At 37.1% G+C, this 15,642-nt stretch overlaps 4 protein-coding genes and 2 long non-coding RNA genes across 11 annotated transcripts; 4 read left to right on the forward strand and 2 right to left on the reverse strand.

Moving 5' to 3' along the window:
- LOC105269786 (uncharacterized) lies at window positions 1-1,786 on the reverse strand. Its single transcript, XR_892476.1, has 3 exons — window positions 1,154-1,786; window positions 861-1,056; window positions 1-792 (listed from the first exon to the last, which is right to left on the reverse strand). It is a non-coding gene; the product is annotated as an uncharacterized lncRNA (long non-coding RNA).
- Window positions 1,787-2,060: 274 nt separating this feature from the next.
- On the forward strand, window positions 2,061-5,919 carry SAK (Sak kinase). 3 transcript variants are annotated; one of them, XM_011310355.1, is made up of 5 exons: window positions 2,061-2,124; window positions 2,712-2,860; window positions 2,946-3,041; window positions 3,158-4,993; window positions 5,254-5,771. In XM_011310355.1, exons 2-5 carry the CDS (start codon window positions 2,822-2,824, stop codon window positions 5,614-5,616), a joined length of 2,334 nt encoding a protein of 777 aa, XP_011308657.1. In that variant the 5' UTR covers window positions 2,061-2,124; window positions 2,712-2,821; the 3' UTR covers window positions 5,617-5,771. The 3 variants fall into 3 exon arrangements, 2 of the variants coding, with proteins under 2 accessions (XP_011308657.1, XP_011308644.1); XR_892479.1 differs by lacking the exon at window positions 2,061-2,124 and adding an exon at window positions 5,815-5,919 and having other exon boundaries at window positions 2,512-2,860; window positions 5,254-5,724; XM_011310342.1 differs by lacking the exon at window positions 2,061-2,124 and having other exon boundaries at window positions 2,512-2,860.
- M6 (neuronal membrane glycoprotein M6) lies at window positions 5,865-10,970 on the forward strand. Of its 3 annotated transcripts, none has more exons than XM_011310333.1 (5): window positions 5,865-5,946; window positions 7,360-7,493; window positions 7,649-7,831; window positions 7,911-8,061; window positions 8,146-10,970. In XM_011310333.1, the coding sequence occupies exons 2-5, from the start codon at window positions 7,362-7,364 to the stop codon at window positions 8,457-8,459; spliced, it is 780 nt and encodes a 259-aa protein (XP_011308635.1). In that variant the 5' UTR covers window positions 5,865-5,946; window positions 7,360-7,361; the 3' UTR covers window positions 8,460-10,970. The 3 variants fall into 3 exon arrangements, with proteins under 3 accessions (XP_011308635.1, XP_011308628.1, XP_011308623.1); XM_011310326.1 differs by lacking the exon at window positions 5,865-5,946 and adding an exon at window positions 6,170-6,781; XM_011310321.1 differs by lacking the exon at window positions 5,865-5,946 and adding an exon at window positions 6,809-7,244.
- A 4-nt stretch (window positions 10,971-10,974) lies between these two features.
- PIG-L (phosphatidylinositol glycan anchor biosynthesis class L) lies at window positions 10,975-12,688 on the reverse strand. Of its 2 annotated transcripts, XM_011310391.1 has the most exons (6): window positions 12,427-12,553; window positions 12,240-12,365; window positions 11,917-11,998; window positions 11,507-11,703; window positions 11,306-11,436; window positions 10,975-11,180 (listed from the first exon to the last, which is right to left on the reverse strand). In XM_011310391.1, the coding sequence occupies exons 1-6, from the start codon at window positions 12,461-12,463 to the stop codon at window positions 11,040-11,042; spliced, it is 714 nt and encodes a 237-aa protein (XP_011308693.1). In that variant the 5' UTR covers window positions 12,464-12,553; the 3' UTR covers window positions 10,975-11,039. The 2 variants fall into 2 exon arrangements, with proteins under 2 accessions (XP_011308693.1, XP_011308683.1); XM_011310381.1 differs by having other exon boundaries at window positions 12,240-12,688.
- Window positions 12,689-12,813: 125 nt separating this feature from the next.
- On the forward strand, window positions 12,814-13,787 carry LOC105269822 (mitochondrial fission process protein 1). Its single transcript, XM_011310367.1, has 3 exons — window positions 12,814-12,973; window positions 13,055-13,182; window positions 13,356-13,787. Exons 1-3 carry the CDS (start codon window positions 12,919-12,921, stop codon window positions 13,656-13,658), a joined length of 486 nt encoding a protein of 161 aa, XP_011308669.1. The 5' UTR covers window positions 12,814-12,918; the 3' UTR covers window positions 13,659-13,787.
- Window positions 13,788-14,372: 585 nt separating this feature from the next.
- Window positions 14,373-15,395, forward strand: LOC105269840 (uncharacterized). Its single transcript, XR_892482.1, has 3 exons — window positions 14,373-14,555; window positions 14,650-14,789; window positions 14,918-15,395. It is a non-coding gene; the product is annotated as an uncharacterized lncRNA (long non-coding RNA).
- Window positions 15,396-15,642: the final 247 nt, after the last annotated feature.

Raw genomic sequence — 15,642 nt, forward strand, 5'->3', positions numbered from 1 at the left:
ATGGCGGAGTAATAAAAAGAATTTTGCATAAACATGATAAATTGTGGAATTATCCTTTCTAGGCTCATCATAAAATGGTTTAAGGGTTTAGGGAATAGATCTTCGTGTTGGTAATTGATAAAATTAAGAAAGCAGCGTAAAAAACCAATAAACTGTGAATAAAAAAAAATACAAACAATTAATATTGAACCTGTGTTAAATATCCCTTTTAGTTTTAAGATCATTATTACTAGTTTCTTGGTGTAATTTTTGAGTGCTTGAATAAATCAGTAAAAAATACAAAAACAATTGTCGATCATTGATCGTCCCACCCAGAATGTCATATATTTTTTATAACAATTCCCTTCAACTCGGTGACCAATGGAGATGAAAACGAAAATGAGAAAGTGTCATTTTTTTTCGGATTCGAAGAATTAATTCAATGTTTAAACAATCATCGACGAAGATGAAGCCTTCGGGGAGACAAATCGCCTTCCCCATCTGCACCTGAAATTGTCATTTATCGTTCCTTCGTTCAGCCGAACGTCATATTCTGTTTCTCATAAATGAGACATAGGGTAGGGGATGAATGACCTACACAACACCCTGAAATGATTTATTTCATAAAAAATGTGGTTGATCTCATGGTCGTGAGTATAACGTCTTTGATTTTCTCAATTCCAAACTGAATATTCCACGAAGCCTATCCATCAAATGGCTCGTATCTCATTGACGAATAAAAATTTTCTCCTCTCAATTTCCCCGTAGATTATTTACCAAAGCCATCTACTTTGAAAAATCCATCACCGCACCCTTAAGAAGCAGAATAATGGTTAAATATTTTCATAAAAAATATTAAATTATTTAAGAATAATTCTCACCTCAGAATATTTCCAATGAAATTCTTCACTGGGACACCTAAAATCTCAACTCAACAGGAACCTAAACCTCACAGCATCTAAAAATGTTAACTCCATTATCCAGAATAAAAAACACTAATGAACTCATAATCTGGATTATGACATGATTCTCCCTGGAGAATCATCCCCCAACCGTGCTTGAACCTTTGAAAAATCCCTGAAAAAATTAACGAGCAGTTAATTAAGTAATTAACTACATAAATTCCAATGTACTTATTTCATAATTTGCGCATGTTGTTTAATCCTCAACTTACCTGACAAGAAGCTCCAGTGACTGCTCTTGGACACCCCGTCGTCGGCGTACGTCTTCCTCTTCTTTCATTATATTTTTAATCAACTCAATCACCGCAACAATATTACTCACTTTCAATTATCTTCTTAGAATGATCGGATGTTAAAATGGAGGTGTGACAAACCCTCGATTATGTGCTCACCTAATTCGAATGGCCAGTCCTCAAATCCCCAGGAAGCGTGAATACTCTCAAATTGCATGTACTCTGGATTTCTTGACGACAAAAATTATCGTCGACTTGACAAATCCCGATGATTTTCGCCATCCTGATTCATAACTCGATTTATCACTCCAGTAGTACAAATCAGTGCACTCTGTATTTCCCAGATATTTGATCGTCATTTCACTTCTTTTGGTTCCTCGAAAATACTTATCCGAGGTAAGACCGAGGCTGGAGTTGATAATAGAATAAATAATGGGTAGTTTATAAAATTTTTATGAATAATGATGTGTCTATCTGTGTCTCGTCCGTCTCCTACGTAAGCAGCCACCATTTTCAGTAATTTCCCCCCTTTCCAGGAAATCAAGTCGACTAAAATCGACTCAAATACGCGTACCCCGCCTTCACGAACGTTCACATGAAAATACGCCATCGTCTCACCCAACGAGAGTTGACTGAAGGAGAGGCTAGTTCGGGGGGTTTGCGTGACCCCCACCGGCGTTGTAGTACCTCAATCCAGGAGAGAGAGGGTGCCACACCCAATGGGGGGGGGTGCCTGCCCGTCAGTCGACCAATGATGGCAGACGAGAGTCCCTCACGTCCCCACTCCTCGGTTGCGTTCTAGTGCGCAGCCTTTAGCGCGTTCCTTACCCGGCGCGATGGCCTTTGCGCACAGTAGTGGGGACCTGCAGGGTGCGCGTATCACTGCAGTCGACTCGGTAACTGCCTCAGTAGCAGGTTAGCTGTCAGAGGGACCTGTCGAGGCGGTGAATGTAATTTTTTTCGTTACGAAATTGGTTTTCGGTTTTTATTATAAAATTTAGAATTTTCACGTTTCAGTGAATACCTCTTCCACTTTCATGCTCCCCTGAGACTTTTTGGAAAATTTTGAATTTTCCAATTTCAGTGAATATCTCCTCAATTATCATGCTCCCCTGATACTTTTTGAATAAATTTTGAATTTAAAAATTTCCATGGATACCTCCTCGATTTTTATGCTCTCCTGATATTTTTTTGAAAATTTCAAATTTTTAAATTTAATTTTTTTGACGCAACATGAAGGACAGATTTATCGCCTAAACATTATGTTAAATAAGTCAATAAAAAAAAATGGTTACAATAAAAAACGTAATAAAAATAATACTTTTAAGTATTTTTCATGAAATATTTCACCGATGGAACGTATACGACTTCAAATGCAATTTAAAAAAATGCGGCACGTCGTGTTGGTGCGTGCGCAACTTCATGTCCCCCTCCCCGTCAAATCCATTCGTTTTGAAACTCAAAATGGAGGGAAGCAACGTAAAAAAAGGAGGAATCCTTAGTTTGTGTTTGTTGACGTTGCGGATCCTAATTTCAGGATTGTCCGGTTAAATCAAACAAGTTTTTATGACAAGTGGGTGGTGGAGTTTTGCACTTTTAGTGCAGAGGTGAAAGTACAAGGAGCTAAAGTCCTAGGATACCCCTGGGATGCCGCCGTTGTCAGGAGGACTTGGTGATCGCATTGAGGTTAACATTTCAAAATTCACCGATCCGTAACGTGATTTTTAGGGTTTCAACGTGTAATTATTTTATTTTTGGTAATTGTTTCCAGGATTACGAGGTGTTAAATCTTCTGGGGAAGGGCGGATTCGCCAGTGTTTACAGGGCAAGATGCCTCAGGACGGGAATGGAAGTGGCGATCAAAATGGTAAGGGCTCAGGCCAAGCTTCGACACTTGTTGCTGCAAAATATTAATTCGCTAACGACTACCATGTGCTGGTTATTTTATCTGATTTATTTTTCATCGATTCGAATGAATTTCAGATCGACACAAAAATGATGCGAGCAGCTGGGATGGCGGGTAGAGTAGCTCAGGAAGTTTCTATTCACACTCGACTGAAGCATCCTGCGATACTGGAACTCTACACATTTTTTGAGGACACTAATTACGTCTATATGGTACTGGAGTTGTGTCATAATGGGGAATTACAAAGATTTCTGAAGGCTGAATATCCTCACGGATTTCCTGAGGATCAAGCTGCCCGAATTATTAAACAAGTAGTTCAGGGTCTTCTGTATCTGCACGCTCACCAGATCCTCCACAGGGACATGTCCCTCTCGAATTTATTATTGACACGAGACATGCAGGTTAAAATCGCAGACTTTGGTCTTGCAACACAGCTAACCAGACCCGATGAAAAACACATGACAATGTGTGGAACTCCAAATTACATTTCTCCAGAGGTTGCGACTCGATCATCCCACGGATTGGAGGCTGACGTCTGGGGTCTGGGATGCCTGTTGTATACTTTATTAGTTGGGAGGCCTCCATTTGATACGGATGCTGTCAAGAGTACTTTGACCAGAGTGGTAATGGCTGATTACAAAATTCCTTCTTATTTATCTGATGTCGCTCAGGATTTGATCGAACGGTTGCTGAAGAAAAATCCGATGGAGAGAATTAAACTCAAAGATATACCGAAACATCCTTTTATCGTGTACCTGGATAAAGAGAGACCTTATCACGATAAAGTATTGCCAAGAGCAATGTCTAGTGATGTAATGGTTGACTCAGGGCTAGGTCGAACACTTTCCTCTTGTGGTAGGATGCCTCGACTTCGTTCTCGTTCCGAGGAACGAACCTCGACGGTTCCAGCTCTGATCACCCCTGCCCGTCCCCAGTTCTCCACTCGCAGTGATCCAATTACTGATCCCAACATTTTGAACCAAAACCATCGAAGAAAACAGACGAACAGCTCCACCGATAATTTAGTATTATCTGGAATTCCCCGTCCTGGAAGCCGTGTATTTTCCCAGAATATGCAAATGTCTCATCGACGTAGCAACGACGTGGGTCGAGAGGACACAGATCGACAGAACAGTGAGAGGCAAAAACGCAGAGTGAATCCAGCACCCACGAGCTGCCCCACAGAACCAGAAACTCATACAAAACTTCAAATCCCACCTCTCAATACTGAACGATTACTTCCAACTCGACATCGAACTAAAAACTTTGTCTTGACGATTTTAGACAGCGGAGAGGTCTGCATCGAGTTTATAAAGAAGAAAAATTCATCAATAGACAGAATTAATGAGGTCTGCAGAATATCCAACGATGGGCTTCGAATTGTTCTGTATAAACCTGATATCAGGGAAATTGGGGATCAACCCCCACCCCTGCCATCTCGAGGGGCTGATAATATTTATTCCTACGAGAGTCTACCTTCTAGACATCACCAGAAATATCTCTACGCAGCGAAGTTCGTGAAAATGGTGAAGATGAAGACTCCCAAGTTGACTCTCTACACACCAAAGGCCAAATGTTTGTTCATGGAAAATGGACCTCATCCAGATTGCGAATTGCATTTTTATGATGGAATTAAAGTGACGAAGGTCGATGGGATTATCAAGTTGTTTCAGAAGGAGGGTGGAGGAATTTTTAATGAGGGAGATGTGCCCAGGGAGCTGGAGGAGTATTTAGAGATCTATCAGGAGTGCTATCAGAGGTGTCTTCTGCTTGAGTCTTCACTGGCTTCTCTAGGATCTGCTACTGGGCACTCGTACTTCCCAGCTATTGTGGGACGACGACCTGTGCCAATGGGCGATGGGAGATCTCAGGGGAAGGAGAACGTGTCGAGAACCACCTGCAGTCCCTTGGTTGTAAGTTTTTTTTTGCTTGAGAATTATTTCTGGGACAAATCTTTTCAGGCAGAATTTTTTTCTCAGCAAATTCTCAGATTACGAGACCTAATTAATTTGATGAATTAAATTAAATTAATTAAACTGTTTGTTTGTAAAATGCAGAAGTTAATTTATAAATTTAGTACATTTTTTTTTTCATATATGGCAATGTAGGCTATTTTTTTTCTATAATTCGAGCAAATTAAAATGAAATTCATCTCTCTTTTTCCTCGTTCTAGATGCCTTCATTTGATGCTACATGCTCAGTAGTCTCAGGCGTAACAACACGTTCACGGAAGATGAATTCAATGCGTTTTCCTTCCTATAATTTCAACAAAGTGACTGTCCCTGGAGTTGGAGTTGCAATTCAAATGCCATCCGGTGACATCAAAGTGGAGTACAAAGACGGTTCATCATTGACCATAAGTCCTCAAAGCGTTGGAGGAGGGATAGTCTATGAAAGTATTACAGGAGCTATCACCAGGTACTCCAGGAATCACCAGTCCAACTCCGAAGTGCCTTATACGGTTCGTGAAAAATTGAAAGACCTACCGACTATTATAAAACATCTCGCCCAACCAAAACACAGGAATCTAAGATAATTTCAATGACTATATAATTGATCATAAGTGTAACGTTAAATGTGTATTATATACCTCAATGAATTGAGGGCATAATTTATAGGATTATTTTTATATCAGATTCAACCGGTATGTAAGTACTAGTAATTTGAGATTGAATAAAGTATATTATTTTACAAAAAAAAAAGACAAAATAGAACGTTTCCATTTTGATTGCAGCTTTACAGTACCTGAGGTTTAGGAAAAGGTCGAATAAGAGTTTTTAAAAGTTTTTAAATCTTCCTCTCGTCTATTTGAAAACTCAATTCAGGGGAGAAGTGATTAAATCGAGTAGTTCAACTCAACTCAAGGGTGAGTTTTCGATAAATCAATCCCGAGGAGTCATTGAATTTTTCCTGAGAATTTCGAAGAATAAAATACATTCACAAGAAAAAGAATTAATTCGGAAATATTAATATATATTAATATATTAAATCATGAATATGATAAAACCGTAATGTTGAGGCATTGTAATGACAGCAATGACCCAGGCGAAAGTGTAATTATCGTACTCCACCTAGTGATTCATTGACCTCGACTGACAATTGTGTCACCTATCCCTCCCCAATCTCCAGTCATTCCACCGTAATTTTTCATTCACATTCAGTCCTACGATCAGTTTAAATTCATCTCAATATCTCGAGACATAAAAATCCATTCACAAGACCGTCATTGCGACATCAGTACTCAACGGATTTCCAATCCCTCGGACAATAAAAAAAAATCTTCTCACCGCCATTTTGGATTCATTGAGTGCAATATCGTGCGCAGAGTCCGATGACATTTGCGTGCCAATGAAAATAAAAACAGTTTTCCTGGAATAATAACAGTGCAGGGGCTTCAAAGTGCATTAGAAAGGATTTTTCATTGAATTTAACGAATCGAATGAGTAACGATCTCCAGTTTGGAGTTGTTTTCTCCATTGTTGTAGGTGTAATGAGAGAGTAAACAATTGTCTGTGACGTGTCCTGGGAGTTTTTTTTATTTCATAATTGCGAGTGGGATGATATTTATTAGAGGGCTTTGAGGGGGGATTGACAATCCTTCAATCTTAATATCATCGTTGGTCATTGAAGGGGGTTAGGAAAAAGTTCAGTTCGTAACGGCGTCCACACCCGTTGGAAATAACCAAAACCATCAACAATGGGTAAGATGTTTTGTTGAATAACGTTTGTTTCACCTGGAAACGTATCACTTTTTTTTTTTGTGTTGATGCTCAGGAAGTGTTCACTATCCACGGGATGAGGGTGAACAGTTGTGTTCGAGTCTTTGTCTTATCGATACTAGTCGAGATAAAATTGTGGATACGGTAATCTTTGATACCTTCCTGAGAATTGGAGGGACTGAGTGGAGGGGTTTATTAGTCATAGATCAGTCATATGTGGCTTGTTGGAAGATCATCGAGTGAGAAATCAATAGAGTTACGATATTTTTCGTTTTTTTAATTTAATTTATAAAGGGAATTGTTATGGGGAGGAGAAGTTATGGTAATTCTGAGGAAGAGGGAACGGTGAGGATTCCGTTGAGAAATGTTGTGGGAAGTGCTGTTAGTATTGATAGATATTCAGAACGTAGTCTGCATGACATCTCGGATGATGGAAAATCTAGGGGTGAGGGTTTTCAGGAATTATTCAATTTTTTGAATTCATTTGAAAGATTATCAGAGATTGATGTTTAACTTTTTTTTTCGGGATAATTTATCGCTATTGAATTTTAATTTTATAGGTATGTGTAACGACTGCATGTCCAGGGTGCCTTATGCCACCCTGATTGCCACGATAATGTGCTGTCTGGGTGTGGGAGTTTTCTGTTTCTCAATGTACAGAGGTGCTACACTCACTGCAATCCTGATGGAACAAGTATGACCGCAATAATTAATTCAATGAAAATAAATTTATTCATGCATATAATTATAAAATTGATAACGATTTGACGTGATATCTGGATTGTTCATCATTCAATCTACTTTTTTGTAATTGTATTATTTGTAATTGTATTTTTAATTCACTCATAGGTGTTTTATCTTCATCTGAGCTGGCTGGAAGCCCTGCAGTTGATTTTTGCAACACTCGGTGCATGTATGGCAGCTCTTGGGTTCATGATCCTTTGTGTGGGATGTCTGGCCACTGGTGCTACCAGGCACAAAGTTTATCGAGCCTGGAGAGCCAGGGTTGGAGGCAGAATCACTTGCGCTGTGGTATATATTTTCGCGGATCAAATGCATCATTGTATGATAATTCCTTGGAGGTTCATTAATTCGAACTATTTTCCTACAGTTTATGACGATTACGTACGTCCTGACCCTCGGATGGCTCTTGATCTTGGCATTTTTGGTCATCACCACTTTGATCTTCACGATCTTCTGGGGATTGTGTGCGAATCCTCGTATACAGTCTGCAGCTGATTGCATAAATTTCACTCAATTCGGTAAAGATAAATCCTAAAATAAAAATCATCGTCTATTCGTAGTGTTCGATTTAATTAGTGTAATTTAATTATTTCGTTTCGCAGCATTCATGTTTCCCAGTAACATGAGGGATGAAGATCTAAAAATATGTGGACCAAAGGAGATAAAAGATTTCTGCAAGGATGGCGTTGAAAAGGCAGAGGGGATGTTTATCATGGCCACAGCAGCATCGATGCTTGTGATTCTCAGTCTTGTTCACTACCTGATGTGTCTCTCAGCCAACTACGCCCACATCCGTGATCACGAGAAATTCCAGGAGCTCCAGGAGCTCCAGTACCTCCAGGACCCTGGCGATGGGGAATCGCCACAGCACGGCATGGGTACGCTAACCCATCATCGTAGTAAAGATAGATTCTAGGATACAGCCCGCGAGATCTTCGCCTTGAGCCCCATTTGAAGTCTCCCAAATTTCTTTTCATTTCTTTAGATTACTTGGGGGAGATAAATGAATCTCTTTTGTCGTACAACATCAATCGTTCTTCGGGTAATTCCTTGTCGTTATAGATTAGGTGCCTAGATATGACTAACAAAAAAAATCGAATTTGGAGTGAAAAATATTTCAATTCACACAACAAAGGAAAATTTGTTTTATTTTTTATTGGAAAATTCAAATATTTTTGCACTCCAGTTCAGCTTTTGGAGGAGAATTTAATGTAGAAAATATCATTTTCATCAGTTGGGGATCCATCGACCGGAAGATCTTGCGGGAAAGACGATGAATATTGAGGAAACCCGTCAAGAGGTAAAATGTCGACTCAAGATTCGCACGATCATTAATCTATTAATATTGAATAATTTTTTGTAGAAATAATTAATAATCCAGGGACTCAAAAATAAAAAATCGTCAGTATTTAAAACAAATCGACGAAGAAGAGTAAAATAAATTTTGTTATGAAATCACGTGTGCAGAGATATAACACGTCCTATATAACGAGAAGTGAAAGTTGAGTCACATTTTATCACTTGACTGTCAAAATTATTTTCGAAAGTCTCACGTGACAATCAAACATATCTTCCAGTTGCATTTTTTTTTCGTTCAATTATCTCCAGTTCACGTGAGAGATACGGTTGTGCATGCAATGAGGTTTATTTAATCTTAAGCTTCGCCTAATTTATCTAATTTTACGCCCAAAAATGCACAAACTTATTCCACGGCCTCGCACTATAGTATATATTCGTTGCTAGGTCGTTAGGAATATTTTTGGCGATTGAGAGTTCACAGTCCGAATGCGAACAGAATCGTCGAAAAAGTTCCTTTCGACCGAGCGATAAAATCATATTCATTAAGTATTATCACGAATTCATATTTTTGTACTCGCAATAATTTTTGCTCATTTGAGATTCGGTATGATTATTCATTTGTTGCACAAAGTGTGTTCATTTATATTTTTTATTAAAAAAGTAGAGGTAATTGCAGGCGCTATTTTGAGGGGAGAATTCGATTGCAATAATCAAAATACCGGTCTGGTGTATCCATTGCATTTTTAATCATACTCCTTCTAGGATAACTAACAAACAACAACATTGTCTAAAATAAGTACAAATTTATCTGAAACACACAATATCTCGAAGGCCAATTTGATACAACAATCAATTATTCATAATTCGGCGATAATTTTTGTTTTTGTATGCAATTTTTCTAATAATATATTCTCCACTTTATTAGAGAGTGACAGGTTAATTGAGATCGTAAATTCAATGGTTGAGTGGTGAAGGATTTTAAGAAAAACTTGGAGATGATTTTGAAGATAAATTCTTCCTGAAGGCAAGAGGTTTAGGGACAAGTTGCCACTAGACTTTTCGTTGAGAAAATTCTACGATCTTCTGAGAAAAAAATCATGACATTTTTTTTCTGTACCTCTACCTTCCACAATTACTCAAATACTTGTCTGATTTTTCACCACTTCCTTGTGACATTCATTCCCTCCATTTTTTATGCTTTTTTTCTATTATTTTTTCATTAATAAACAAGTTAGCAATTCACGATTGGAGAATTAGATGAGTGATAAAAGAAATGAGTGGTGAAGTGTTGAAATAGTTCAAATCGAATTCAGTACAAAATATTTTTCAACTTAATAATTATTTCCGGAACAAATTACTCTGACGTGCAAGAAAAAAAAAATTCGTTGATTATTTTAATTTTCTTGAGATGAGGCCTGCATTACAGAGAATTTTATAATCTAGAATAACTCAAGTCTTATTTATATCTCGAGTCGATTCAACACTTCCCCACAAAATATATTGCTCCACTCGTGCAGTTTTATTTGCAAAAAGAATAATTACAACTGCCGTGCCAAATTCATCGAAGGTGAAGACAAAATTGAGGAGCTTAAAAATGAAAATGTATAGCAGCAAAGGTTGAAGGAACATTCTAAGACATACGTCCATATAGAAAGTATTATATCTTTTTCCGTTCTCATCCGCTCAAAATACAATTTTTCAATAAAAAAGTTATAAAGACAAATTATAAATGCAACTCTATATACATTATATAGATATTTAATGAGGAATATATTATTGCTTTGTCGACTGTCTTTGGTAATCTGCAGTATTCAGTGAAAATATCAATGTTAGATGATTTGAATTATCATTAACAAATATTCCATCTACATATCAAAAAGACAGCCAAAATCATTCATCACTTGGTACTAAAAATTAGAACAAGTTTCAAATATCTGTGTTGATTCTAATTACCTAGATGACATCTACAAAGTAAATTGTATAATATAAAGAGAGAGATTATCCAATTATCGTTCGTAACCTGAGATTTAATGTTTATTCACCTGAATCGCTATTTGTGTTTGCGTTCAGGTATGTATTGTAATCTTCGATTTCAGAATGAGGTAATAAAGAAAAATTGCCAAACAGAGAGGTATACAGAAATTTTTGGTTTATTTGGTCTATTTACAGCTTAGGATAAACATATTAAAAATTTGGTTTAATAGTCATCATACTGGAAGTCAAGCTCCAGGTCCAGGGCGTTCACCTCCTGGAGGGTGTTGATGAATGTGTACCTGGAGAAGAGCATGTAGAGCTTGCGAAACCATACGTATTGCGATTTGTGGGCTGCCATTGCCCTCTGAAACAATTATTCATTTCTATAAAATTCGAAATTCATTCATTCGACTCTGAGATTATCAATTACTCAATTTAAATCATTATATCTCAATAATAAAATGTTTCCACCAGAACACGTCGACTCACATGAATAAGTTTACGCTGTTCGTAAGTCACCAAATACCAATAGGAAGATGTCAACAGACTGATTGGTAGATCCAAGAGTTGAACGTATTTCCTTATCAAATTAACAGATTCGAGAATGTACAGTTTGCAATCTGAAATACGCAAAATTCACGATAAATGGGGAAAGAGTGAGGAGTGAAATTGACTTGAGCGAATATTTACAGGAGGGTATTTTCTTTTCGATGCACAACGATGCAACGGCATAAAACAACGATATATGATTTCTATGTCCGCTCACGCCATGTTTATCGAAGGTAACTACTGCATTTATCTTATATGTCTCAATATATTGCAAAATATGCTCTGCTACAACTACTCCCGGCCATTGTACTTTTGGGTCATCAGGTAGCTCTGAATTCCTGAAAGAATAATCAAGAAATGATCAATTCCCCCCCAAAAAAAAATTGAATGTATTTATTATTTTTGTAGGGAAGCAGCAAGACGAAGAATATGAAACAGACAAAACTAATTAATTAATTAAATCCCACAATTATCGTGTGAATAGCCAAGACATATCGCACTTCCTCCTTCTCTACAAATTCATCAAAAATAGAACAATTTCTCCAACTCACATTAAAATAGTTACATTACCCTCAGGAATCCCCATGATCTTTGCGCAAGACCACAGCTCCTGTTTTCGCCGTCTGTGTCCACCTAAAATAATACTTTACATATATTGATAGACAAATAATAATCCGCCCTGAAGATGAACCGCAAAGCCCCAATGAAATTATCTAAAATCACATTGCACATGTTTCCCTCGATGAGAGCAATTAAAAACTAAATAAAAAACAACAGTAAAGGGCGTGACACATGGACCATTCCTCCATCCCCTAGCTAGGTTCCGGGATAAAAAAAAATCAACCCAAAGAAAGCGATAAAAAATGTAAATTACCAGTGGTGAAGCACAGCAAATAAACATTGCTATTCCTCAGTTTAGTAAGCCAATATATCATTGGTCCAAAGAACATGACCTCATCGTCTGGATGGGCTGTAACGAGGAGAAGTCTGCCTGGTGGTCCTGGTAATTGCCATGCCCGATGACAAACCCTCTTCAGCAATTGATAAATAAATATACATACGAGTAGATAAGCAATTGGTGCTAGAATTAATTGCCATGATATCTCCTTGACGTACCACCACCACCAGTCACCAATGCCATTAATCTGATTGCTAATTAATTGCGATATTGTCTCAATATCGAGCATCATCTCCCGTTAAATCATGAAATAATTACTTTTTTTATTAATACTCGTTGAGAATTAATGAGTCACGAATGTCCCGGCACCGTCATTGCAATTGGAGGCCGGAGTGCAGCTTCACGTGAAGTTTCACATCTAGGACTATGAAATTATCGGTGATAAATCGGGTGCAGGTTATGGTGAACGTCAGGTGATTGACTTTGAAAAAATGACAGATGTAAAGTCCCTAGTGTCCCTAGGAAAGGGAAATCCCCTCCCCAGTGCAAGAGGTGGGCGCCAATTTCAGTTCTATTGATCTGCATTGACAATTTTTTTATTGGTTAGGTCGCGTTTGTTATAATAATTTAAGTAATCATTTGTTTATGAATTAGAATGAAGCACGAGAAGGAACTTGATGTCTATAGGGACACGAGCTTGAGATATTTGGGTGAGTTTTTATTGACAGTTTTGATATTTTTATATCTGGGATTTGTTATTGTAATTTAATTGAATGATTTTTGGTCTTTAGGATATACTAATGAAGTTGGTGAGGCCTTTAGAAGTCTCATCCCAAAATCTGTCGTGTGGCTGAGTTACGTAATTGCCAGTGGTTACGTACTTGCTGATACCGTACATAAAGGGTCGAGAGAGTATTCTGTAAGTGTTTTTAATGAGACCATGAAATTGTCAATTGTCATTGTAATTCGGAGTAAAATTGATTGTTATTCAATTTCATTCATACCCCTTAGAATATTTCAATGATTCAATAATTGAAATATCTTGAGAATAATTAATGAAATTGAATTAAATATTTATTGGATTTATTTTAGAAAGAAAGTGGAGATGGAAAAAATAGACGAGTGTTACTCTCTGCAACGGATACTCTCCTCTGGCAGAGTTTTGCTTCTGTGATAGTTCCAGGTCTCGTAATAAATCGAATTTGCGCTGGTGTTCGATTTTTGCAAAAACCTGCGACGAGTGCTGCATTGAGGAGTCCTTGGATTACAACTGCTGTTGGGCTCGCCTCCATTCCATTAATTATAAGACCAATTGATCGAGGTGTCGAGGATGCCATGGACGTGACCTTCAGACAATGGATGGGATACCATCCCCACCAAAATAGGGAAGATTGACAACCGTAGATCGAATTAGATTTTATTCTTCAAGACATGAAAGTTGCTAGCACATAGTACAAATTATTTTCTATTTTTTTTTGTATATTTACAATTAGACAATAAATTAGATAAAATTGTTGAAGTTTACATGAGATTCCTAGTTTTTATAATCTCAAGTTTTGGGGAGTTATTATGAAATTCTTGTAGACACTTGAAATAATTGCACTTGTCGAAATTATTACGAATTAAAGTGATATCTTCGAAAAATGACTGTTCAGAGAAATTACTGAAGACAATTTAATTGGAGAAATTTTTATAGACCATAATATAATTTTCTTACAGATTTCCTCTGATCCTGATTTCGGAGATATTGCAATATTGATAATATATTTTCAGTAATTATTTTATATATATTATCTACAATATTTATTTATTAGATGTCAGTCGAGGTATTTGAATTTCAAATATTTTTAAGGCGGATAAAAAAAATGAAAAATATAAACAAATCACATTCATGTGTGTCTCTAAAAAAATAATAAAAGTCGTAATTTTCGATAAAAATGTGTAAATATTTTTTGTATCATTGGAAGAACGAAAAAATACCACAAATTTTTCGATTTACCATTCGAGAGGGGTTCAAGATAAGGACGTAGTTAACAGAATGCCCACGACGTGGCAACACTCAATAGATTTTACGACTTAAGTGAATATCTCCCCTGATGGCGATACGGTCTGACTACGGCTGAACTATTTCCACTTGCCGACAAGTCACACCTCCACGGAATTAATTCATTGAAGACTAATCAAGTATTAAAATACCGTAGGATAATAATCCCTGATAACCAGCATGTTCAATTGAAAAAATCAACGGCAATTATCAACAATGGAATCAATTATAGATGCAAAAATTGGGACGTAAGTACTGCCATCTTGATTAATAGAATATTTAATCTGCATTTTGCAAGTTTTTTAAGACGAAACTGTTTGGTATTCTATGTGTCATATAAAGCCAGAGATAATTGTCTCTCTACCGCGAGAGATAAACGCGTGAAAATTGCATTCAACATGTGCACACAGGGGCATCAGTTTTTGCGGCTAACTCGACCACAGGACAATGGCGCATAATAACTGAAAACGATTTCGAGTCAGGTGGGTCGTGAAATAGCGATATTATTATGTTTTCGCATTAGAATAAAAAGATGATGTTTGGATATATTGCTTGCACGTACCTACTGGAAGTTTCTTGTACCTAATCTCGAGTGTGGTTTCTATTTCAGAGAAGTGTACGTTTCAATGTGGGAAAGTACGATTTTTTTTTTTCATTTTTTCTTTTTTATTTTTACGTGAACATTATCGTTCACTCCAGAAATTGAATTCTCGGGGTTTTCGGTTTTTTATGGCACGCTTCCCGTGTTTTGTGGCTAAGACTAGTGTTCGTTGAGCTAATTGTTATTGAAATTAACTTAACTATTAGGTAAGTCTTTTTTTTTATTGATTCATTGATGTCATGTGTTTGTCTTCGTTTTTATTCAATCATGAATTGAAATTGAGGCGCCGAGGATTTTTGGTAAGTTCAAAAATAGGCGAATGATTTCGGAGAGGAATCGGTTCACTGGAAAAATCGAGGAAAATTGTAGGATCTGTATTTAATCCATCCATATACGCATTAATAAAATATAATTACATAATATGTAATAATTCATTGAAAGTGCACGTTTTTTCGGTGAAGATATCATCGCCATTTAATTTCAAATAATGTAATCTCTCAATTGTAAAAACAAATAAATATAAAAAAATGGGTAGAAGTGAAAAAAAATTCTGTTTCACCTCGCAGAATAAAAATCTTTGGTTGAACCCTTTCAACCCGTCGACAAATCCGACCCCTGGGCCTTCCCAAAAGTAGAGCCATCCATTGAACGTAAGACACGCGAGAATTTCACTGCAGTACCTCAGTAACCTGTGGCGTTTTCTCAGTAGCCGTTTATACACTTGATGTTTTAGA

This window comes from Fopius arisanus, unplaced genomic scaffold (genome assembly GCF_000806365.1).
Source record: "Fopius arisanus strain USDA-PBARC FA_bdor unplaced genomic scaffold, ASM80636v1 scaffold00003, whole genome shotgun sequence".
Lineage (NCBI taxonomy): Eukaryota > Metazoa > Arthropoda > Insecta > Hymenoptera > Braconidae > Fopius > Fopius arisanus.

Bases quoted from the DNA above. Each gene is read 5' to 3' on its own strand.
- SAK (XM_011310355.1), top strand. From the start codon at position 2,822: ATGCCGCCGTTGTCAGGAGGACTTGGTGATCGCATTGAG. The intron at 3,042-3,157 runs GTAAGGGCTCAG...AATGAATTTCAG, and splicing joins TGGAAGTGGCGATCAAAATG to ATCGACACAAAAATGATGCG. The intron at 4,994-5,253 runs GTAAGTTTTTTT...TCCTCGTTCTAG, and splicing joins CCACCTGCAGTCCCTTGGTT to ATGCCTTCATTTGATGCTAC.
- M6 (XM_011310321.1), top strand. From the start codon at position 7,103: ATGGGGAGGAGAAGTTATGGTAATTCTGAGGAAGAGGGAACGGTGAGG. The intron at 7,832-7,910 runs GTATATATTTTC...ATTTTCCTACAG, and splicing joins GCAGAATCACTTGCGCTGTG to TTTATGACGATTACGTACGT. The intron at 8,062-8,145 runs GTAAAGATAAAT...TTCGTTTCGCAG, and splicing joins CATAAATTTCACTCAATTCG to CATTCATGTTTCCCAGTAAC.
- PIG-L (XM_011310381.1), bottom strand. From the start codon at position 12,555: ATGATGCTCGATATTGAGACAATATCGCAATTAATTAGCAATCAGATT. The intron at 11,704-11,916 runs GTGAGTTGGAGA...TTATTCTTTCAG, and splicing joins GGTAATGTAACTATTTTAAT to GAATTCAGAGCTACCTGATG. The intron at 11,437-11,506 runs GTAAATATTCGC...TGCGTATTTCAG, and splicing joins CGAAAAGAAAATACCCTCCT to ATTGCAAACTGTACATTCTC.
- LOC105269822 (XM_011310367.1), top strand. From the start codon at position 12,919: ATGAAGCACGAGAAGGAACTTGATGTCTATAGGGACACGAGCTTGAGA. The intron at 12,974-13,054 runs GTGAGTTTTTAT...TTTGGTCTTTAG, and splicing joins CACGAGCTTGAGATATTTGG to GATATACTAATGAAGTTGGT. The intron at 13,183-13,355 runs GTAAGTGTTTTT...GATTTATTTTAG, and splicing joins AAGGGTCGAGAGAGTATTCT to AAAGAAAGTGGAGATGGAAA.